Source organism: Macaca mulatta, chromosome 11 (genome assembly GCF_049350105.2).
Source record: "Macaca mulatta isolate MMU2019108-1 chromosome 11, T2T-MMU8v2.0, whole genome shotgun sequence".
Taxonomy (NCBI): domain Eukaryota; kingdom Metazoa; phylum Chordata; class Mammalia; order Primates; family Cercopithecidae; genus Macaca; species Macaca mulatta.
In genome coordinates this window covers 52,288,466-52,314,649 of record NC_133416.1, presented here as the reverse complement: position 1 = coordinate 52,314,649, position 26,184 = coordinate 52,288,466, and the positions used below count along the sequence as shown (strand labels likewise).

Genomic DNA, 26,184 nt, shown 5'->3' with positions numbered 1-26,184 from the left:
GCGGAGGTTGCAGTGAGCTGAGATTGCACCACTGCACTCCAGCATGGGTGATGGAGTGAGACTGCCTCAACCAAAAAAAAAAAGAAATAACTTTTGCTTTCTGAAGTTGTTTCCTGAAGCATGCATACAGGAATGGATTATTTTCAGCAATCCATGTGGACTGAGGAATAAAAAGTTACAGAACTTCAACAAATAATATCTGAAACCCCACTACTGTTAACAGAAATAACAAGAAAGACACAGGCCTGTTCTCCCGGAACTGACAGTCGGAGGGGAAAAGGAAGGAAGGATGCTGTTCAAATACGAAGGAAGGGGATCTTACCCAGGCTGGATGGGAGGTGAGTGTGAGGAGTCAGAAAAGGCCTCCTGGAGGCAGGAACATCACCTGAAGGATGAGGAGGCATCAATAAATACAATAGGCCAATATAAGGGTTGGTGTTAGGCTGCAGACAGAGCAGGAGGCGGCATCAGACCTGCCTCTGTAACAACAAGGACCCGACCTTGTGTAAGCCATTTGACCTTTTTTGCTCTCATTTTCCTTATCTATAATACGGGTTGTCCAGGATGTCAGTTAACCTTAACTCTTGCTGTGCATGAAAATCACCTGAGCGCCTTCTAAAAAGAATGGCCCCTTCCTCTGAAAGGTCGTTTCAGGTGGTGGGGCATCAGTGTTTCTTTCACGAGCTCTCCAGATGATGCTAATCTGCAGCCAGGGCTGAGAACCACTGGATGAGATGAGCTCTCAAGGCCCTGACATCTTAGGTCTGTGGTTCACAACCCCTGGGGCACAATAACATCTTCTGGGAGCTTTTAGAAATCCCACTGGAGGCTGCATTCCAGATAATTAAACCAGATCTTTGGAGGTGGCCTCAGGCATCCGTAATTTTAAAGTTCCCAGACTGATGCCAAGCTACAACCAAGGTTGACAACCATTGTTCTAGGCCCTCCTAATACTTCAGTTCCCTATTATGGTCAATGAAGGATGGGAAAATTAAAAAAACTACATCGAATTAAAAAGAAAACTAAAAGCCAAAGGCCACCGAAGGATCTTAAACGAGACTGTACCACACGTGGATGTGTGCATCATTCATGTTTATGCATGACAGGTGGGAAATGCCCAATCCAAAATGCTCTCAGTTCTAAATTTAAGATTCAATGGAATACTTCTATAAAATGGCTCCATGGTGTGTTCTCCGCAATACTTAGTTAGAATTTGATTTGCATGGTTGACTGTAATATGAACATTACATTCCCTACCCACGAGGTTACTTAAATCCACTTATTAGGCAATGGTGAACTAAACAAACAGTAATTAGAAACACTCCAGACTACCTTTTAAATCTGTTGCTAAATTATGTTTTTCCTGCACCAAAGCCCATACACACAGCATGTCCACAAGCATCACAAAACCAAAGCCTCAGAAATATTTACACTAATAAGGGCATAAGCTACCTTTAGGCCTTCACACTGGATTCTGCAGGGAAGTAAGGGTTGCTTTAGAAGAAGACTATTCATTACTGTTATTTCTCACATCTGGGTAAATAAAGCACTGCCCGCATGCGGTTGGAAATCCCAGGTGAAAATGAACTCTCTGGGGGTCTGGAAATGAAGAATACCTCTGATAGACTGTCTCATTTCCTGAAATGAGTCAGAAGTGAAAGTAATTCTTCAGAAAAGAACATCTGCACTATGGCACAGCTTATAAAATAATGCCAGATGATACCTGTGGCTATGAAGTTGGCCTCAGAGAAGAAGGGAGGGTCTGGGAACAGCACCAGAGCCTCTGCATTGCACTTAATCTCAGGGCTGCCGCTGTTAGCTTGGAGGGCCTGCAAATCCAATGAGCGGCTAGGCGTCCTGGTCTCCACCATAAATCTTGATGAGCAGTCAGACTGCTCACATTCCATTAGAGAGCTGGCCCCTCGCCAATGGGTGGAAGCAGCCAGAAAGGATGCATGTGCTGCCCTGAGCACGGAAATAGCAATTCTTACAAGAAAAACTGTTTTCCTTAACTAAAAATAGTCTATACCCGTTAATGATTCAGACAGACCTTTCTTCCTGGGGAGGACTATGACCTAATGCTGCCAAGGAAAGCCCTTCCCCTCCTATTATGCAGGAAGAAGAGGTATTGGCATGTGGTCAGGTACTGGAGGACAGGAAAGAATGAAATGTCTTTCACACAACTCTAGTAAAGACCAATAAACAGGAAGGTGAAAAACAAAGACGGTTTTCACCAAGATCACAGGCTTGGTTATTCTTCTTAGATAGCTCTTCATTATTCTTTTCATCTTGGTTAAGTATATATGTCATATTTTATTTATTTAATGTTTGAGACAGGGTCTCACTCTGTCACCCAGACTGGAGTGCAGTGGTACAATCTCGGCTCAGTGCAGCCTCCACCTCTCAGGTCCAAGCAATTCTCCTGCCTCAGCCTCTCGGGTAGCTGGCATTACAGGCATGTACCACCACACCTGGCTAATTGTTGTATTTTTGTAGAGACAGGGTTTCACCATGTTGGCCAGGCTGGTCTTGGACTCCTAACCTCAAGTGATCTGCCTGCCTAGGCCTCCCAAAGTGCTGGGATTACAGGCATGAGCCACTGTGCCCAGACCAGGGTTTTTAAAAGGAATCCAGCACTGCTGTTTGTAATGGAGTGGTGGGGGAACTGGAAACAATCTACATGCCCGTTAATAGATGATCAGGTAAATTATAGTACATAAACAATGGAATACTATGTAGTTATTTAAAAGTCCAATCTGTGTGCAGATATAGAGATATCTGTACTATGACACATTAATACATTAAAAAATGCACCTGGCTTTTGTATAGTAAACATTTGTGTAAATGTTTTTAAAGAAGTTGCCTAAAATAGGAGAGGGTTGGGAGAGAGTGTTATTTTTCTTTTATACCCTTCAATATAGTTTTGACTTTTCATATACCTGTACCCTTCCCCTTTTAAAAATAGGCACTAAGTAACCGGAGGGCTATTTCTGGTTTCTTCTTTATGCTAGCCTCTTCATACATAATTTAAAACAAGTGCTATTTTATTTTTTTGAGACAGGAGTCTTGCTCTGTTGCCCAGACTGGAGCACAGTGGCACGATCTTGGCTCACTGCAACCTCTGCCTCCCTGGTTCAAGCGATTCTCCTGCCTCACCCTCCCCAAGTAGCTGGGATTACAGGTGCCCGCTACCACACCTGGCTACTTTTTACATTTTTAGTAGAGATGGAGTTTCACCACACTGGCCAGGCTGGTCTCAAACTCCTGACCTCAAGTGATCCGCCTGCCTTGGCCTCCCAAAGTGCTGGGATTACAGGTGTGAGCCACCATGCCTGGCTAGTAAGTGCTATTTTAAATAGATGTTATGGAATCGTAACTCCCCAAAAATCAGATGTCAAAGCCCTAACACACAGTATCTCAAAATGTGGACTTGGAAAAGACAGGGTCTTTAAAGAGGTGATTAAGTTGAAAATGAGACTAAGCATGTGCCCTAATCCAATTAGACTGGCGTCCTTAAAAGAGGAATAAATTTGGACACAGGAAGATACCGGAGTGCATGCATGCAGGGGAAAGACCATGTGAGGACGCAGAAAAGGTAGTCGTAGGCAAGCCTCAGGAGAAACCAAATGTACTGACACCTTGACGTTGGGCTTCCTAGCCTCCAGAACTGTGAGAAAATAATGTCTGTTGTTTAATAACCCAGTCTAAAGTATTATGTCATGGCAGCCCCAGCAAACTAATATAACAGATAAACAGATGGATGATTCAATTCAACTAGCACAACATGGATACAGTCAACCATAAGAGTCTTCAACAGGTGAAAAGCCCACTAAGTCTACCATGATGCTGACGGTCTAATCTGCCTTTGAAGACACAGGAGTTGATGGAGCTTCTGACTAAACCATGTTTATCCTGTTAAGTGGTTCAAGCTGGGACTTGAATGGGTTTCCCACCTCGTCATTTTTAACCAACTCCATAACTCAAAGAACTAGAGCCTCAGATACACACACACACACATTTGTTTTTTGAGACAGGATCTTGCTCTGTCACCCAGGCTGGAGTGCAGCAGCACAATCTTGAGTCACGGCAACCTTCACTTCCTGGGCTCAAGCAATCCTCCTGCCTTAGCCTTTCAAGTAGCTCAAACTACAGGTGCATGCTACGATGCTCAGCTAATTTTTTAACGTTTTTGTAGAGATGAGGTCTCACTATACTACCAGGCTAAGCCTCACATATTTTATTAGTGACTTTTAAAAGGTTGGCTTATAGTCAAAAGGCTGATAACTAATGAAAGGGAAAGTGTCACAGTAATATTAATTCAATTTTTTTAAAAAAGACTTGGCACCAGTGTTTAAAACAAGTATGGAAAAACAAATGATATGCCATATTTATGGGCCAACTTAATCTTTTATGCTTTAATACCTATGGTCCCAGACCACAATGCAATATAGTTTTAAAAGTATGGTAATCCAGGGCTAAAATTTCTTTATGAAACCTTACAGATTTTTACAAATTTATTAATCTTTTTAAAAACTGGAGTTTAGAGATCAGTGACACAGAACCACAGACTTTGCCTACAGAATCTTTAGGCTATAAAGGCTTTACCTACAAACCTATAGTCTTTAACTTGCAAAGATTTGTAAGTGGGTTAAGATGCAGACACCTGAAAAGATCACGACCCAAAGATAAATATGTGGTACAGTCAGTTCAGGCTACAGACATTCAGAGGAAGGTGGAATCACTTCCTCTGAATGGCCGGGGGAAGTTTCACCAACGGTATAAGGTCTAAGTCAATCTGGGATTAGAAATAAAAGTTAAGGAGAAGTGATTTATGTTCAGGTCTGCCTTACCCGAGTATATTGTTCTAAAGGCGAGAACTGTGTCCCTAAAATCCTAACAGTGCCTGGCAAGTAATAGGCATCTGCCAGCTGGGGCAGGGAAACAGGTGAACACACAGCATGCTCATGTTAGGGTAGGTCTATACTGCAGGATTTTTGTAAGGAAGTTGCAGGACATAAGATTTAAAATGTTGGAACCAACCTGTAGGTACACTGAGGTTTGGGCTTTATCCCTACACAGTGTAGAGTCTACGAAGATGTTTCTGAAGGAGAAAAGCACATGATGGGGCCAGCAGTGTTGTGCAGAATGGACTGGAGGTGGTAGAGAAATGACAAGAATCGGGAAGGTTAACTGGATGATCAGCTGGGTAAAGTCTCAGCTTCCTAATCTATAAAATGGGCATCATACTACCTCTGTTCATAGGGCTGCTGTGCATATTAAATGGAATAAGGATGGTAAGGTACATAACACGAGGTCTGACAGTAAGCACTCAAGACATAATTGCTATCATTATTATTTACTATCTTTATTGTTATTATCATTATTTATTATTGTTCCACACTATAAGATATAGAAGCAAACAAGCAAGAACAAATGTGAGGTGTGGAGCCAGGGGATGTAGATCACCTCAGGGTCTCAAGTCCCTTACACAGAATGGTAAGGCTGTCTTTTCGGAAATGGAATGTGCTATATTTATTCCTTAGTTCTCCATAACTTCGTATTTCAATACAGTAGATCCAACACGGAAGGAACAGATGTCTGAAATGATCTTCAAAATTGAGACTACAAAATCAACTTTACGTTGCTTTTATATAAAAGTCACTATACAGACTAATGCCAATCAGTTTTGAAACACAAAATGGACTCAGCTATAAATCCAAGAAAATCATTTTCATAATGAAAATGCCAATGCCTTAATTTAAGAATGGAATTGCCAACATAAAAGACTTACAGTCAGTGAGGAATTGCTCCTTTCACTCATAAATGAAAGAGCCTGACAACTCTGAATTGTTTCTGAAACTCTGATTATCAGAAATTGTTGAGAATATAAGCTACAGGATTTTTCCAACTGCACAATTACCACTTGACATTGGAGCTCACAGCTTCAGACCAAATTTGGTGTGCTGGCTTTGTACATTCCTTTCTCTAATTCTTATTATCAGGGACCCAAGGTCTTATATTTAGTGTCATGATATAGCTATGAAGTTCAACTGAAGATAATAGCACTTTGTCTAATACAAAACAATGCTAACTTTTTTTTGTAGATTTGATCTTAGAAGATTTACTGTACCACAAAATAATTTTTTTTATATTTACATAAATACGTATGTATCCACAATAAAGTTTCACCAACTAACCATTGGTAAAATTAATGTATCAGACGTCTGTGCGAGTCTTACGCTCAATATTAAACATCTATTTTAAAACTTTACTCTTTGGTCCATGATAGGTTGCCATTACTATATCATTGGTGGGTGTATTACTTCTTAAAATTAATAAAAGCCAACCCCAAAAAAATTATACAAAGGGACTAAATAAGACATAACTTATTACTTTTACCAGAGTCAACAGAAACTTTCCAAGAATCAAAGAGGACAAGATGAAGAGAACAGTCAGCTGTCAAACCAATTAACAGGCCAAGGACAGAGGAGGATAAGGAATGCAAACTTGCCAGCATAATTTCCAGTTGACAGGCATTAGCGAAGACATACACGTATTCAACATTTGAATAACATCTTAAAAGGAAAGAGTAGAGCACAAAATCAGGAATCAAGACGTGGGAAGAAGAAAAAATTCCTTTAAGGAGAGAATAAAGCCTGAAGACAACATGCAGCAGGTAATGGGGCGACCAGCAGCTAAATCAAAAGACACGAGCTGTAACCCTGCTTTACACCTACCAAACTGGTTTCCTAGGTTTCCTTCCTAATGTTCCTTAACTTTTTTAAGTCTTAGAATCTTTAGCTGTAGTTTGAACAGGGAAGATGATATGATATCCAAAGGTCTCCTCCAGCTCTGATAATAGACTGGGAGTTTGTTTAGATGATGAACAGATACTTTTAAGTGGGGGAAAATATAGGCTACTTTTATTTCACAGTGACTTCAAGTTCACAAGAATGAAATTTCACGGAAGGAAGCCAAGCTGTCAGCACACACAGTGAACACAGCCCTAAAGCATTTGTCAAATCAAGGCCTCTGAAATGAGTACGAACACCTGGATGGTGTGCATGTTACCTGCCACATAACCTCAGCCTCAGTCACAATCCCTTTGCCTCTGACCCTCCTTGGCTCTTCCCAGTTGGATACACTTACTTCTCAGCCCCCATTCTTCATGTAATCCTGCCAGAGGCAAGTTGTACACACATCTATAAAAAGTTAGGAGAGGTTTAAGGTGAAACAGGCAATGGAAATCCTTGGTGCAGCTCCTAACCTTGAGAATAGCACAGTATGTAACAATTACCAGTGTTCTAAAAGGACATTTTAGGCCAGGTAGGGTGGCTCTGTAATCCCAGCATTTTGGAAGGCCAAGGTGAGAAGAATGCTTGAGGCCAGGAGTTTAAGACTAAACAGGCAACAAAATGAGATCCCATCTCTCCAAAAAAAAAAAAAAAAAAAGGCCAGGCCAAGCCAGGCCAGGCCAGGCATGATGGTTGTAGTCCCAGCTATTCAGGAGGCTGAGGGGGAGAGAACCACTTGAGCCCAGGAATTCAAAGTTGCAGTGATCACACCACTGCACTCCAGCCTGGGTGACAGAGCAAGACCCTGTCTCTCAAAATAAAAATAAAAAGAGAACATCTTGTACTGGCCCCTGTTAGAATGCGTTCCCCAGTAATTTCACTTCTCAAGAACTTCACAAAATAATGTGAAATATAGAAAAATATTCATACCTACAAATCTCTCTCAATATTATTTATAACAGCCAAAAAATCTGATGCATGCTAGACCTGCAACAATCAAGTAAAAATTATGCAAATTATACCTCAAGTTAAGTTCCCTTTCTACATGATCCCACAGACCATGTGCTTGCCCCTCTATGGGACTCAACTTGCCTACTAATTGACCATTTCCTCCAGCAGGTCCTGAAGGACAAACACCACAGTTTGTTCACTACTTTCGCCACAAAGTGTAACTTATAGTAAGCACAAACTAAATATCTGTTGAACATCTTCTGGAAAACGCGTTTAAGTAAATTTTATGTGATAGAATGTTATTCAGCCATTAAATGTGGTTTGTGAAGCCTTCTTAAACATAGGGAGTGCTGATGATGAAAAGCTCTGGAAATGGATAGTGGTGGTGATTGCACAACACTGAATATACTTAATGCCACTGAATTGTACACTTAAAAATGGTTAAAATGGTTAATTTTATGTTATGTATACTTTACTCCAATAAAGGAGATAAACAGAGAGTGCTTATGAGGCAAGTTAAGTGAAAAGGCAGGATACCATATGTCTAAACCATGTAAAACTACATTTGCATTTTTTTAAAAGGTGGGAAAGCAGCATACTAAAATATTCATGGTGGTTTATCTTTGAGGGGTAGTGTTGGGGTGATTTTTGGTTTATTTGCAGTTTTTTGTATTTCCCAAAATTTCTACAGTGGCTCACATATAATATGTATAATCAGAAAAAGACATCAAGCAGCAGAAGCCAGGGATAGAAAGGTTTCCTTATCAGCAGGTTAAACCTTGCTGTGATCCTTGATGCATTATACTTGTATAGTGCATATCATTTGTGCTTGCCTTCACTGTATAGTCCATAAAACATGCCATTTAAGTGAAAATTGTACCTTTTAAAATTGAAATGTATTATTTAGCTTTTGCTCTGCCAGAAAGTATGCCTTTCAGATGTGACATACCGTAAGTATGCTTTGCCCAGGCTGAGAAGCAGCAACTGATGGTTGTTTTAGACATACAAGTGACCAGCTGGATCAAATACACAGTTGTGCTCAGAGGTGAAAGACTTTCAGAACCTGTGATGAGCCAGTCTGCAACACCTCAGAGACCGACATCCAAATGGCCTCAATAAACACTAAACTTGACACAGTTACAAACAAATTAGAAGCAAGCCCTTTGGAGTTACACAAACTCAGGACTGAAGTAACAGAGCCAGGACTGCCACTTACCATGCATACCACTGTGAGTGTTCCTGGCCTCAGTTGTCCCACAAATAACAGGGGATAAAAACGCTTCCCTCTTGGTTAAACAAGATGATGTTTGCAAATCAGAGCTGGAGGAAACCCTGAGCGTGCTAACAGCAGTTGTCCAACCCATATCATTAATTTCCTTCCTTTCCCCTCTTCAGATCAAGTGTCCAATCCAGGATAGCAAGTGAAATGCTAAAAATGGCCCTCTAGGTATTTTATTCTCTTTGAAGCTATTGTGAATGGGAGTTCATTCATTATTTGGCTCTCTGTTTGTCTGTTACTGGTGTATAAGAATGCTTGTGATTTTTGCACACTGATTTTGTATCCTGAGACTTTGCTGCAGGTGCTTATCAGCTTATTGGAAAAAACTGCTCTAAAGTTCATATGGAACCAAAAAAGGGCACGCATTGCCAAGACAATCCTAAGCCAAAAGAACAAAGCTGGAGGCATCACGCTACCTGACTTCAAACTATACTACAAGGCTACAGTAACCAAAACAGCATGGTACTGGTACCAAAACAGAGATATAGACCAATGGATCAAAACAGAGCCCTCAAAAATAATACCACACATCTATAGCCATCTGATCTTTGACAAACCTGACAAATATAAGAAATGGGGAAAGGATTCCCTATTTAATAAATGGTGCTGGGGAAATTGGCTAGCCATAAGTAGAAAGCTGAAACTGGATCCTTTCCTTACTCCTTATACGAAAATTAATTCAAGATGGATTAGAGACTTAAATGTTAGACCTAAAACCATAAAAACCCTAGAAGAAAACCCAGGTAATACCATTCAGGACATAGGCATGGGCAAGGACTTCATCTCTAAAACACCAAAAGCAACGGCAACAAAAGCCAAAATTAACAAATGGGATCTAATTAAACTAAAGAGCTTCTGCATAGCAAAAGAAACTACCATCAGCGTGAACAGGCAACCTACAGAATGGGAGAACATTTTTGCAATCTACTCATCTGACAAAGGGCTAATATCCAGAACCTACGAAGAACTCAAACAAATTTACAAGAAAAAAACAAACAACCCCATCAAAAAGTGGGCAAAGGATATGAACAGACACTTCTCAAAAGAAGACATTCATACAGCCAACAGACACATGAAAAAATGCTCATCATCACTGGCCATCAGAGAAATGCAAATCAAAACCACAATGAGATATCATCTCACATCAGTTACAATGGCGATCATTAAAAAGTCAGGAAATAACAGATGCTGGAGAGGATGTGGAGAAATAGGAACACTTTTACACTGTTGGTGGAATTGTAAACTAGTTCAACCATTATGGAAGACAGTGTGGCGATTCCTCAAGAATCTAGAACTGGAAACACCATTTGACCCAGCCATCCCATTACTGGGTATATACTCAAAGGATTATAAACCGTGCTGCTATAAAGACACATGCACATGTATGTTTACTGTGGCACTATTCACAATAGCAAAGACTTGGAATCAACCCAAATGTCCATCAGTGACAGACTGGACTAAGAAAATGTGGCACATATACACCATGGAATACTATGCAGTCATAAAAAAGGATGAGTTCGTGTCCTTTGTAGGGACATGGATGCAGCTAAAAATCATCATTCTGAGCAAACTATCACAAGAACAGAAAACCAAACACTGCATGTTCTCACTCATAGGTGGGAATTGAACAATGAGATCACTTGGACACAGGAAGGGGAACATCACACACCAGGGCCTATTGTGGGGAGAGGGGAGGGAGGAGGGATAGCATTAGGAGATATACCTAATGTAAATGACGAGTTAATGGGTGCAGCACACCAACATGGCACATGTATACATATGTAACAAACCTGCACATTGTGAACACGTACCCTAGAACTTAAAGTATAATTAAAAAATAAATAAATAAAAATAAAAATAAAAATGGCTCTCTACCTAGAACTAATAAAGTTAACATCATAGGAGAATGGAAAGATGTTCTGAATCCTTTTCGAGTTTCAGTCCTCTGAAGCCCTCATCAGATGCAAACCAATTTTCCTATTCTTTGTTCCTCGATAATAGGAAAATATTCTCTGTGTCCTTCACATACCTGGAAGCCTGATTATCACCCTTAGGTTTCTTCTTCAAACCTTTCATTCACACCTGGCATGGTGGCTCACGCCTGTAATCATAACATTTTGGGAGGCCAAGGCTGGGGGATCACTGAAGGCCAGGATTTCAAGACCAGCCTGGGCAACACAGCAAGACACCCACATCTCTACAAAAAAAAAACAAACAAACAAAAACAGCCGGCTGCAGTAGCACATGCCTGCAGTCCTAGTTACGCAAGAAGCTGAAGCAAGAGGACTGCTTGAGCCCAAGAGTTTGAGGCTGCAGTCAGCCAAGATGGCACCACTGCACTCCAGCCTGGGTGACAGAGCAAGAAACCTTCTCTCTAACAGAAAAAAAAAAAAAAAAAAAACTAAACTAAAAACTAAACACAAATGATAAAATCTTTCATTCCTTTAAACATATCAGTGGTTCCTCTCAGTCTTCTCTGCAAGCTCTCCCTACGTTGTTAGCTGGATGGCCTCTGAATCCCTCTGAGCAGGACTTGGCATAGCACAAGACTAGCACCTAATCCATGCATCCCAGAGAGCTTTGAAAAATACAACAAATTATTATGCTTCGGAAGGTTACTTGACTCTGACTGATGAGGGTGTGCAATGCCCCTGAAACAAATCCAAGTGTGACCCACAGTGCCCTCCAATTTGCTCCCATAACCTTTGTCCTTTGCTTTGCCTTGCAATTGCGAACATTGTTCAGTAAGCTGATCGAGTCTGAGATTGCATCAGATTCAACACTGCACCAAATCCCTCCCTTCAAAAGAGCAGCCCGTATCTTTGCAAAAGATCTGCCTGCTTACTTCCTTGATTAGCTCTTACTTGAGTGCCTCACTGGGCAGAGGAGGAAAGGAGCTGACAAAGCAAGGATAATGGAAATCTTCAGCTGTTTAAGGTTACCTTTGTGTAGGATGAAATGCACAAACTGACTTCACTACCTTTGGGCTACAGAACTCAAGCTCTTTCTTCCAGTAAACATGTACTGAGCCCTGCGCCAAGTGCTTGGCATTCAAAAATCAGCCATTTTTTCCTTATGGAAGAAAAGAATATCAACAATTCTGCCACAGTGCAATACGTTCTAGAATAAAAGTATATACAAGGTTATTACAGCTTAACAGAGGGCAAAGAAGGACACTGAATCTGCCTGGGCAGGATTTGAGGAGTTGGAAAATTCACACATCTCTTTCTTTACTCGCCACGGAGGAATGAATGAGCTGACCTACAGTGCCTGTGGGAGGCTAGTGCTGTTGCAGCCTTTTAATGCAGTCTATTTAATGCCATTGCCACTGAATTGCTTTGGTTGCTGTACATGCTTTCCTGTTCTCACATATTCACCTCTTACTTTACTTTCAGAATAGAACATATGGTGTTTCCATTCTCTCTCCAGTCTTTCAACCCCATCATGTTTCCTGCCCTGGAGAGTTGCTTTGACTATCAGAGAAGGAATACTATAATGGCTTAGCTGGAGCAAATAAAGAGGCAGGAATAAGCCTGTTTGCTGAAAGGAGCTGGAAAAGCGAGTGCAGAGCCATTATCATAAGTACCCATTGCAACCAGGCCCTCCATGGCTCCAGCAGGTGAGTACCTGCCCTGTGAATGCCCAGGGACATCCCTGCCAATTGCAGCTGGAGATATTTGTCTTCACATTAGTTTCTATCCTCTACATCTCACCTCATCCCTTTCCAGGGTGTATTTGTTAAAATCGTGGTTCTTAACCTTTTATAGCTCATGAAATCCTCTGAGAGAATCTAGTGAAATCCAATGACTCACTCCCCTGAAAAATTTTCAAAAGCACATAAATGCAAAATATTACATTCAACTTCTAGGGATACACAAACCCCTAAACCCTATACACAGAAACCAGGAAAAAGCATACTGTTTAGTTCAAAATCCTTGAGCTTGTACTATGTGCCAAGCACCACAGGGACACCACCTCAAACTTAATGCTTCACCATTCTGAATGTAGGACTGCCCTCAAACATCCTGCCTTTGTTCCACGTAAAGTTTCTGCCTGGAACACTTGTCCCCATGTTCTCTGCCCAGGAAACATCTATTCAGTAGTTTAAGCATCACCTCTTAAATGAAAATAGAAACTTTATGAACCCATCACCCCAATCCACCCCTCCCCCAAGAAAGGCAAATTACTGCCCTCTTCCTGTCCCACCATTTTCTGAAGATATGTGAATCAGAGATCCTACAATATTTATTACTTTAATGCAGTCGTATCCCTTTCTCTATCAGACTGTCAGCAACCTGAGGGCATGGACTATAACTTAATCATCTCTTATTTTCAGCTCCTAGTATAAAGTCTCTATTCTAGAGGAAAACATTCCTTTGGGGGAAACAAACACAAAATCAGTTAATTTTAATATGAGTGTCCTAATGCTCAAACCTGATGAGTGATTTTTAAGCAAAATCTTAGGGGAGGAGTGGCAATAAACTAGACAAAATTGGTGCATTTGGGGGCACATTATTGGCAGGGGGACAGCAAGGCATGCAGCAGAATCACAGTGTACAGAGAAGGCAGTAATTCTGGATTCATGGTGACTAAATAGGGAGACAGAAAACAGGTGTAAGAGGTGAGGAGAGAGAAGAGGAGTATGAGGATAGAGGGCACCAAATGAGGTACAGGGAGCTTGGATATATCCCAGAGGTAGAAATCACTGAAGGATTTTTTTTCTCCCTTTTCTACTTAGCAAAGTAATGTGATTACTGTTAAAAATGGAGAAAAGGCAAGAAGACAACAAACTTGTAACTCCATCATATAAAGACAACCATTATTGCTATTCTGTCATCCTTATGTGTTATGTTAATATGTATGCATGTGTATGTAACTGTGGTTTGTATTTTACTTCGATTTTGCTAAAATTAAGTATTTACTAGTAGCAGGCACTATACTGAATACACTACATGCATTATATCATTTCATCCTCAAAATAGTTCCTAGTAATTCACAATTATTCATTGTAATCCATTTTAAGGAGGACAAAGTTGGGGGAAGGGTGTCCAACACCACATGACTAATATGTATTTAATAGCAGAACTAAGAGATTCCACACCAAGTTTTCTTCAAATACTTCAGTTTTTTTCTTTATTCTCACGTGTTTAACTTGTAAGTGAATTATTTCTTCCAATTTTCTCAGAAAAATCCCTTTGGGAATTTGATAAGCATTGTGATAAACCTAAAAATAAACCTGGAAAAAAAACCCGAACCCATTACTACAGTATTTTCCCATATAGAGAGCATATAAAACTCCTGGCATTCATTTCAACCTTTTTATAATCTTCGCAAAGTTTGCAGTTTCCTTCATTGAAGGCTTGTAGGTTTAGGAGGGTGGCACGTTCAGATATATGCTTTGAACAGATAAATCTGGCAACAGTATGAAGGAAGACAGATTTGAGGAGACGAGATTGGAAGGCTGAAACACAAACTAAGAGATGGCCACAGTCCAGGTGAGACACAAGAGCCTAGAACCAAGGCAGTGATGTGTGGTGGGAAGGGCAGGGAACTGCCTCAGGAAACATGGAAGGCAGAATTTAAAGGACATGGAGTAAAAAGAGGAAGCAGAGTGGTAGAGGAAAGAGAGGAAGTCAGGGAGAGTGGATGAACTGGGGATGCCATTCACAGAGAGGACACAGAAGGGATGCAATTTGTGGTGTGGGGTAGCAAGTAACAAGTTCAACTGTGAACTAAATCACGGAAACCATCCCAAGTGCCTACCCTATGCTGAATGCCTTGCTGAGTGCTGGAGAGTCTGCGGCACATCAGACTGGGGTGGCCCAAGGACGGGCACACTGGGGTTAACAATGAGCAAGGAGACCAGGCTGGGCAGAGGGGTGCAGCCTGGTGGAGATGGCCTGGATGGGGCTCTGAAGCTCTAGGAACAGATCTGAAACTGCAAGTGTGAATGAGACTGCCCTCAGAAAACATGCAAGCAATGTGAGAACAGAAGCCAACCAAGGTTGGAGCTTGAATTAAAACAGTGTTTCAAGTTGAACAGAGGAAGCAGGCACGCCAAGAGAAGAACAGAAGTTATAATAACCCAATCCTGAGCCCATACTGCCCCTGGACTTCTTGGAAAGAATGATTTTTTTTTTTTAAATTCAAAGGTCACTCAGTCGATTTTAAACATTAAACAAAATTACACAAGAAGTCCATGATGAGGGCAAGAATTTGCATCTCCTGGCTGCCTCTCAGAGCTTTATCCACCAGCCATATGGAATTGATGATTAATATTCAGTAGGAAGTGAATGTGTAATCATGTGCCTGCCATTCAAATGTGAAAAGAAATGTTTTCTGCTCAGTATACCCAATAATACATTAATATATCTTCAGTTTAAAATACATTTATGAATAATTTTATACATTTTATAAATTTCCTGGCAAGGATGATAATAGAACAATCTATTTTCACTGCTACATGAAACAAAAAAGAGGAATGAAAGGTTCAGTTAATCAAGGAATTTAATGTGCTTTATAATAAACATCAAACAGTCATTACTTGGGCTATACAAAGGGTGGCTGAGGTCATAATGTGATTATAATAGCAAGAGTTTGTGTCCATATATATTCTGTCAGTTACTTAAATTTGCATAAGAAGTTTCCTCTATGAATTTTTTTTACCACATTAGAAAGCTAGAAATCAAATTTGCTTGTCCTGATTTATATATGAGCAGGAATAATAAGATTTTGTAATGATTAACAGTAGTAACAATCAAATAAATGGAAAACACTAACCTTTCCAAGGTACCGATGCAATGACAAACAGACGGATATGAAAATAAATTACCTGCACTGCCATATGTAGATGTTGTTTAGAATACCAGGAAAGCACCAGAATCTGAAATGATTACTGTGGCAGTGTTTGACGAGGCCAGGAAAAAAAAAAATGCTGTGAATTCTTCATCTTTTGTCATCTTTGTCAACAGTGTGTACCCATGTGTGGTGTATACACATGTGCATGTTCAATTTTGTGGCATCCTGATCATAAGGAGAGATGCAGTTACTTCAAGATCATAGGGAGAGGCTGGGTGTGGTGGATCACATGCCTGTAATCCCAGCACCTTGGGAGGCCGAGGCGGGCAGATCACCTGAGGTCAGGAGTTCGAGACCAGCCTGGCCACCATGGCAAAACCCTGTCTCTACTAAAAACACAAAAATTGGGTGGGGGTGGTGGTACACGCCTGTAATCCCAGCTACTCGGGAGGGAGGCTGAGGCAGAATTGCTTGAACCGAGGAAGCAGAGGTTGTGTGAACAGAGATCCCACCACTGCACTCTGGCCTGTGCGAATGGGCAAGATTCAGTCTCAAAAAAAAAAAAAAAAAAAAAAAAAAAAAAGTCACAGGGAGAAACCTGGGGCCAGACGGAAATGTACAATCCATCCAGGAGGAGCTGATGGATTCACAGTTTCCCCTCTTAACAACCACTGCCACTAAAATATGCATTCCAGGGTTATTGCATTAACTCTGTCATAGTCCACTAGTTGTAACTCCCAGGGTTCTCAGTGAGCAAAAAGTTTTGTTTAAAAATGGCTTTGGGATGATTCTTGATAAATTAAGAACCTATGATTCCATGATGCTTCCTTTAGGAATACTATCCAAGGAGTAATGTCCACTACAATCTCCTTCAGCAACATTCTTGTTTTTTATTTTTTTGAGATGTAGTCTCACTCTGTCGCTAGGCTGGAGTGCAGTGGCACAATCTCAGCTCACTGCAACCTCTGCCTCCCGGGTTCAAGCAATTCTCCTGCCTCAGCCTCCCGAGTAGCTGGGACTACAGGTCTGCGCCACCGTGGTCAGCTAATTTTTTGTTGTATTTTTAGTAGAGATGGGGTTTCACCATGTTGGCCAGGATGACATTCTTGCTTTTACTGAGGAAAAAAATTCCAAGGCAGAGGGAGAATGCTCTAATGATGGCTAATCTATTATTCTAAGTATTCAAAGGTGACGAAGATTAAGGGCCTCAAACATATTAAACACTTAACAAATGTCAAAATAATAAAAGGGAAAAAAGGGGAGAGTATAAATGAATAAATGATAACAAGAGGCTATAAAATTAAGAACATTCTAGTAAACAGAAATAAAGTTGTGTTCAGTTTGATAATCTAGACATGCAAAAATTATGAATTTTTTAGCATTTATAATGTAAGAGATATATGGAAAGTTTAAGTTAAAAACTAGCTTATTCTCAATCATAAAATATGAGGTAAAATTTTGAATCAAAGCTTGATGAGGGTTATTTAAAAATGTGATTTTGTTCGTGTCTTGACAGTAAAATGAAAGTATACAATTAAACAATAGAGCCAGGAAACTGCTCTTTTATTCATTCAAATATGTTGAATCTGTTTATGGAACTTAGCCATAATGCATATTTCTACTTCATTTTTAACAAACTAGGTATAATCTTATATATTTGTAATTTGGGAAATTTTCAGAATCCATTTAATCACAAGTATCCATCCAATGAAAAAGTTTACTGTCACCATTTTATGTTCACTCCAAAGTGTGATAAACATTTGATTAGCTAAATTTTTAAAAATCCAACCAAATTACCAAAACTAAATCGCACTTAACTGATTTTCCAAACAAACTTAGAATGTGACAAAGAGTTGGTCCTGTAAGTACAAGTAATTGTTAGTACCTACGAAGCCTTCAACAAACTGTCTGGTGCTCTGCAGTCCTATCTTCTGGGAGACAGAAAACAGGACTTTCTGTTTCTGTTTTGAAAAATTACCTTCACTGGGCCAAAGTTATGGATCTGGCAGACACTGCCTCCCCACACAACGATGACCCACAACATCCCCATCCTCCTCGCCCCCTATTCCTTGGCCCACCTTCAGGAGGTATGGACAACTGGGTTACAAAGTTGGGCTTCAGAATCCTGGAGTAAGCTTCCCCTGGCCCTCCAACTCAATTCATACTCTTTCTCTACTGCCTTCTCTTTGCAATCCAGCATCCACCAACCTCCTCATTCGTATGAATGGCGAACTTTTTTTTTTTTTTTTTTTGAGACGGAGTCTCGCTCTGTCGCTAGGCTGGAGTGCAGTGGCGCAATCTTGGCTCACTGCAACCTCCGCCTCTCGGGTTCAAGTGATTCTTCTGCCTCGGCCTCCCAAGTAGCTGGGACTACAGACACATGCCACCACACCCAGCTAATTTTTGCATTTTTAATAGAGACGGGGTTTCACTGTGTTGGCCAGGATGCTCTCAATCTCTTGACCTCGTGATCCGCCCGCTTTGCCCTCCCAAAGTGCTGGGATTACGGGTGTGAGCCACCACACTCAGCGGTGAACTTTCTTGATGAATGGTGAATTCAATGGTGATTTATAACATGGAGAGTTCTGAGGAGCTTTTGTAAACCTAAAGCATAAACCAAACACTTTCTAGCCTTGTTATAGCAATTATTAATATACAATCATGACATCAGCAAGCTGGGAAGAATCTTGGATGTAATCTAAGCCTAAACTCCTCATTTTATAGATAGTGAACTATAATACTAGTGATCGCCTACAACCAAAATAATAACTGACTCAAAGTAACCTGCACATTCATGTAACGTCAGTGGAACATCTCAATTACACATTTTCATGTTTTGAGGCCTTAAATCCTTGCTGTAAGAGGTTGTTCATTTGAACCCAGGTTCTTAATGTTTGCATGTATCTTTTAATTTACAATCATGTGCAGATTTAGAAATATTTAAAAATTTCAAATCCTGTACTTCTTCCATAAACCCTGAATTCACATTTCATTGTTATTAATGGCATCAACGTGCCTCTCATAAACTATTTAAAACAAGGAATAACTTTATACATTTAAGAATTCTGAATTCTATTTTCTGTTCTTTGCAACTGGATCAGCGGCAGGGAGCTTGGAGGGAGATGAGAAAAACAAGCTCTGGACTCCCACAGACTTCAGACATTATTAGGTGCTGTCATTTTCTCCATATATTCTCATTTTCTTCCAGGGACAATGTAATGCTTATGCAATTAAACAAACATGATATTAAATAGCCTGAATTACAGAATGTTCCCTGCTCCCTGCAATGATCGTGATATACATCTCACTATTAACAAATTTCTCAGGAGAACAAGGGTGGACGGTTTAAAATGTAGACATGATAAGCTTTTAATAAAACAATGATATACCAGTATCTACATAGAGTAAGCAAGAAAAATTCAGTGATGATTTTTCTCCCCAAGGAAGTCTCAAAAGAAAGATATCCACATCCAGGTAAGTTGGGAACCATGACAATTCCCTGTAGTGTGAAGGTTTCCACAAATCTTTAAAGCTGACTTAGAGAAAGACATTAATACAAGATTATATCCTTACCATAATTTGTCCCTTGGAGCCAATACATTTACATTTTGACTTAAAGTATGTTGATGACCAAAACCATTGTATACAAAATGTAAAGAAATGCAATACAAAAATTAAAATAAATGCTGTTCTCCCTAATACCTTCATACTGTTAACTTTGAGCCTTAGAAAAATGTGAGAACTGTTTTGGCTCAGTAGAAGGGTGCTCTGCTCCAACACTACAATGCTTTACAGACCCTGGGTAACAAAACTCCTTTACAGGGGTGAAATGAGTATTTAATGAGAACACTGATTGTCAGCCAAATTTCAGCATGTGCCCTAAGAAACAACGGAGATACATCTTTTCTTACAACAGTAGCTGATAAAAACAGTAGTTGAAAACAACAACAAAAACACAACAAAACACAACAAAAACACCTAGACTTTTAAAAAAATGATTATGCTTCTTTGGGGATGCAGATATGTCTGCGTTTGGAGTTTTCTGGCCACTTTCCTGTAATATTTGCTTTAATAATTTCTTTCAACCCTTTACAACACCAGCTGTTACACTGAGGATAAATACAGGTCTCCAGGAGAGATGCTTCAAAGTATCTCACTTTATGGAAACACAAAAGCATCAAATCAGGCAGTTTGGTTGTTTAATCATAAATTGCTATTTTCCAACTGCTAAATTTTTGTGTGTGTGTGAGACGGAGTGTTCTGCCAGGTGAAACTGGCACTGTCACGAGCTTCTTTGTGTCACATAACTATTTATTGGAAATGAAAAGGCTGAAAAACATCCTGTGCCCTTCATTCTATGTTAAATTCATGGAAGATGTTCTCAAAGTCTACTTTTCAAGATCACAGTATTCTTTATATTAAATAACAATAACAAAGCCTAAGAGTCACGAGGTGTTAGTTGAACAAGTAAAATGTCTGTTTGCAAATACTATATTGGAGAATGAACAGGTAAGAAGGAATAGAGTATAGGGTGTTATTTTTGATCATCAATATTCTCTCAGAGGGCAGAAGGCTGTCTTTTCAACTTGTCAAGGGTTCAAGAAGGCTAAGTTTAAAACAGTAAGTTTTACCACAATTGAACAAACTCTACCACACACAGTGAATGGGACTATATCAACTTAAAAACATAGCCTTTAAAATTCCTCTCATTAGATGATGGAGGCTATGGACCCTCCCCCCTGAATCTAGGCAGCCTTTTGACTGCCTCATCCAAGGGTGCATGATGAGAAAGGTACTTGTGACTTGGAACACTAAGTCTTTAAAGACCATGCATCTTCTGTCTTGTCCACTGGAATATTTGTCTCTGGGTCTGTAGTAAGTCCTCCTACAGAAGCTGCCATGATGGAGGGATCACAAGTAGGCACGCCGATGCACAGCCCCATCTGAACTCAGCCTTCCAAATTCTTACCAAGGTCAGAGAAACATGCCTGATGCCATCTTGAATCAGACCGTCTGCCAGCTAAACACCACTCAGCTGCGCCCTGGCTGAATCTCTGTGCAAAAACTATGAGATATAATAAAATGGCTGTTGCCTTAATTTGCTAAGCTCTAGTATAGTTTGCCACGTAGCAACAGAGAATTAAGAATTTGGAAGAGACTTTGAAGATCTGCTAGTCCCATTGTTTGCTTCTAAGGAAACTAAGACCCAGACCGGTGAAGTGTGTATCCAAGGACACTACTTAGTAATCGGGTTAAATCTAGAATCCAAGTCTCTAGGATCTCAGCTCTGTTCTTTCAAAGAGCTCATCTTGGTTTCCTCATATCCCGCTTCCACTTTTACTCTTTTGGTTTTTTTTGTGGGTTTTTTCCTTTTTTTTGAGACAAGGTCTCACTCTGTTGCCCAGGTTGAAGTGCCATCAGGGCTCACTGTGGCCTTGACCTTCAGGGTTCAAGAGATCCTCCCACCTCAGCCTCTCAAAGTGCTGAGATTATAGGCATAAGCCATCATGCCCAGTCTATTTTGTTATCATGTGAACTCAAAAAGTACCAGGGCCAGGTGTGGTGACACATGCCTGTAGTTCCAGCTACTTAGGAGACCAAGGATTGCTTGATCCCAGGAGTTTGACACCAGTCTGGACAACACAGTGAGACTCTGTTTCTTTTTTTTTTTTTTTTTTTAAAGTAACCAGAGCATGCCCATAAAGGCCGTATCTCCTCCCTCTTTTTAAAAGTTAAGGCTGGGCAGGCACAGTGGCTCATGCCTGCAATCTCAGTGCTTTCAGAGGCAGAAGTGGGAGGGTCACTTGAGGTCAGAAATTTGAGACCAGCCTAGGCAACATAGCAAGACAACCCCTCGACAAAAATAATAATAAATAAATAAATAAATAAATAAATAATTTCATTAGCTGGGCATGGTGGCATACACCTATACTCCTAGCTACTCAGGAGGCTGAGGCAAGAGGAATGCTTGTGCCCAGGAGTTCGAGGCTGCAATGAGCTGCAATTGTGCCACTGTACTCCAGTCTGGGTGACAGAGCTAGACCCCATCTTGATAAATAAATAATAAAGTTAAGAATAATTCTGACATAGTTTCTTCTGTCTTTATCTTAAACATTTTCCTTAGATGAAATTGGGAAAGAATTACTATTTACAGAGCATGGAATAAAACTTCTGATCCAAGTTTGTTTCAGCAATGCAGACATTAGTATTAGCCTCAAAAACCTGCCTGACATTTCATCGCTTCATTCCCATTTCATGTGAAACATCTTCAGGTAAACATTGCTGTTACTTTTTTAGTACTTATACAGTCAATGTTTTGCTCCAACTAGTTAAGACAACCTATGACCGTTTATTATCTCTAGTAACATAGTTCTTGGTTTTATTTCTTTAATCAGCTGGCATACTTATTAAAAGGCAATACTGAGCTTCCCAAGGTCAGCCTTTTGTGTGAGCAGTTTACAGGAAACGTTTCAGGTGATCTTTAGGCTCCGTATGAACCTGAAATTGAAGATTAATGATCTGCTCAGTAAGAAGCATTCTCATTAAGCACGTTAGTCTTTAGGATACTGTGTTCATTAAACTGTTAATGAATAAAGAAAAGACCATTTCAAAGATAAACAAGTTCTGGCAGCTGTTTTAAAAGGAAAAGTTCACAAGATACTGGCATACGCAGGGACTAGCGCATTGTAAGTAACTAGAGGTCACAGGCTCATAAATGGTTGAATGATTTTTGGGGATTCATCAATGTCTCTAACATTTTCATCCAGAAGTTGTTTCTCTATATTTACATGAAATATTATTTTTGAAAACCACGCCTACTATCTGATGGCTCTCTCTTCCCTTAATAAACCTGTATCCTCTATCTCCTATCCTGAACATGAGATGCCTTAAAATGGGAATACCTTGCCCTACAAATGAATTAGTTCTCAGTAAAACACTAATTTTCAAATGCATGACAGCACCTTCCAGAATCAGAAGAATTCTATTACACCAAAAGGATTTTTTGAATTTATAAGCCTTTATAAACTTTCAGAATATTTAATACACCAAATTTTAAAAGGCAGTAATCTAAAGAATAAATATCTCAGAATTACTCAAGATGAAATGCTAATCACAACCTTAAAAATATTTGCAAACATTTCATGAACATGATACAATTAGGTAAATTTCCTGTGTAACACACTATTTCCTAGACAATAGTTTTTTAGTCATGCATTTTGTAATTCTGTTTCTTTAACATGGAAGCTGCAGTTTCAGTTCAAACTAAGTTGCTGTATTTATATGGCATTCTAGGCCCAGGATATTACAGCAGTTGGGATAATGCTTTCCGTCAGCTTGTAATTTAAGATCTTTCAAAGCAGCTTAACATTTGTGTTATTTCATCCTCACAAAAAGTCCTATGTGGTGCCAATACATATTATGATGATTTTAAGACAACCTGAGGACCAGAGAGACTGGGTAACGTGCTACACCACCAGACTACACCATCCTGACGCAGGAAGCAGCTTCCATTTCCACAGCAGATTCATCCAAAAATAAAGTACTATATAAATGGCAGTCTTACTTTCGACTAAGGCTGGCCAAATGGGCCCAGACCAGGTATCTCTGAATTGGAGAATTCTAAGACTGACTAAATGAGGACCCACATCTACTACTTAGTAGCACAACCCTTTGTTAAAATGATTCTGCCAGGATCTTCCTCCATATTTCTTCAGGCCAGTTGACTCCAAATTCTTGTTTTTGTTTTGTTTTTCTAAAAAGTCTACTTTTTGTGCCAGGCGCAGAGGCTCACACCTGTAATCCCAGCACTTTGGGAAGCTGAGGCGGGCGGGTCATGAGACCAGTCTGACCAACGTGGTGAAACCCCATCTCTACTACAAATACAAAAATTAACCGGGCGTGGTGGTGTGCGCCTGTAATCCTAGCTACTCAGGAGGCTGAGGCAGGAGAACTGCTTGAACCTGGGAGGCGGAGGTTGCAGTGAACCAAGATGGCACCACTGCACTCCAGCCTGGGCAACAGGGCGCAACTCTTATCTTACTGCTCCCCTACCCCGCCAAAAAAGTCTACTTTTTGTAAAATACATTTTCTTTACTACCTCATCTGTTGTCCTTATGGACTCAGAAGAAAATTCAACTGTGCTACTTGGCAGAAAGCTTAACTGAGTAGTGGGGCAGGGTAATGGAAGTACAGGCTGACTCTGCATATCAGTTTCCTCATCCATAAAATGGATGTTTTTATATGACTCTTGTAAGAATCAAGTGAGACACGAGTGTTTTGTTAACCGTAAAGTGCTACAGCTACACAAAATGAAGCTATTACTGTTACACATGCGTGTCAGGAAATTAATTTTATAGTACTATTTATGAAATTTTTCCTTCCATTAACTCACTGTCATATCCAAGTCAGTCTTCTATCTGTGGCGATATTAGCAGAATTTTCAAGTGAATGAAACAAAACTCACAGAAATGAGACAATATAGATTATAAAATTCATAATCTCCCAATACATTAGCAAATCGAATATTTATACTATCCATATTGTATCTGTTCATGCTTTTATCTATAACTAGATGCTATGAACTGAACTGTGTCCTCCCAAATGTATATGTTGAAGCTCTAATCCCCAGTACAATGGTATGGAGAGATGGGGCCTTTGGAAGGTCATTGAGATTAGATGAGGTCATGAGGGTGGGGCCCTCATGAGGGGATTAGTTCCCTCATAAGTGACAGGGGAGTTCACACAGTCATGCACACATTCTCTCTCTTCATCATGTGGAAATAGAGAGAGACAGTGGTCATCTGCAAGCCAGGAAGAGTGCCCTCACCAGAAACTGACCACAGTGGCACTCTAATCCCAGACTTCCAACCTCCAGAATCATGAGAATATTTCTGTTTAAGCCATGGAGACTGTGGTACATTATTATGGCAGACATAGCTGATTAAGACAGTAGACTGACCAGGAACCACCTCAGTGATTCAGCCTAAGTTCCAATCCTGGCATAACCATCTGCTTGCTACATAACATTAGGCAAATTACTTAACTTTTCTGATCCTTAATTTTAGCATCCAAAAATGGGTAATATAATAGCACTGACCTAATAGCATTACTATGACTATTAAATGTGTTAATATACATTTATAATTATGCCTGGCACTTAATATATGTTGCTTTCTTTATGCACCTTCTTAGCTTTTTTAATAGGCACAGAGTAGATAATAAATTCTGAAGTGATGAATTTCATTATAAAGTAGGATGGAACTGCCAGCTGTGGTGGCTCACGCCTGTAATCCTGGCACTTTGGGAGGCTCAGGTGGGCAGATCACTTGAAGTCAGGAGTTCAAGACCAGCCTGGCCAACATGGTGAAATTCCATCTCTACTAAAAATACAAAAATTAGCCAGTCGTGGTGCCGAATGTCTGCAGTCCCAGCTACTCGGGAGGGTGAGGCAGGAGAATCGTTTGAACCCAGGAGGCGGAGGGTGCAGTGAGCCGAGATCACATCACTGCACTCCAGCCTGGGCAACAGAGCAAAACTCTGTCTCAAAAAAAAATAAAAATAATGAGCTGTGCATAGTGGCACACACCTGTAATCCCAGCTACTCGAGAGGCTGAGGCACGATAATCGCTGGAACCCAGGAGGCGGAGGTTGCAGTGAGCAGAGACAGAGCCACTGCGCCCCAACCTGGGAACACAGTGAGACTGTCAGAGAAAGGAAAGGAAAGGAAAGGGGAGGGGAGGGGAGGGGAGGATGAAAGAAAGAAAGAAAGACAAAGAAAGACAAAGAAAGACAAAGAAAGACAGAAAGACAGAAAGACAGAAAGACAGAAAGACAGAAAGAAAGAAAGAGAGAAAGAGAGAAAGAGAGAAAGAGAAAGAAAGAAAGAAAGAAAAAGAAAGAAAGAAAGAAAGAAAGAAGGAAAGAAAGAAAGAAAAAGAGAAAGAGAAAGAGAAAGAAAGAAAGAAAGAAAGAAAGAAAGAAAGAAAAAGAGAAAGAGAAAGAGAAAGAGAAAGAGAAAGAGAAAGAGAAAGAAAGAAAGAAAGAAAGAAAGAAAGAAAGAAAGAAAGAAAGAAAGAGAAAAACAAAGGAAAGGAAAGGAAAGGAAAGGAAAGGAGAGGAGAGGAGAGGAGAGGAGAGGAGAGGAGAGGAGAGGAGAGGAGAAGAGAAGAGAAAAAGAAAAGAAGAAAGAAACTAGCCCATGTGAAGTCATCTGGTCTACCCCCATTGGAAGCAGGGACACATCGAAACGATCAGACACTGATCACTCCTTGTTTACTTGCAAACATTTTCAGGGAAACAAGTCTACATTCGGACCACATGAAGTGTTTAACAATCTATACCATTAGGTTAGTTACAGGAATG

General features: G+C 40.2%; 1 protein-coding gene across 3 annotated transcripts in view; it reads right to left on the bottom strand.

Moving 5' to 3' along the window:
- ANO6 (anoctamin 6) overlaps window positions 1-26,184 on the bottom strand; it is a 215,940-nt gene that overhangs the window by 159,005 nt on the left and 30,751 nt on the right. The window contains exon 2 of one of the 3 annotated variants that reach the window (XM_001092876.5): window positions 323-385. The exons of the other annotated variants lie outside the window; for them this stretch is intronic. Coding sequence (XP_001092876.2) covers window positions 323-385 — 63 coding nt within the window. The remainder of the gene's footprint in view (window positions 1-322; window positions 386-26,184) is intronic. 3 annotated transcript variants of the gene reach the window in all.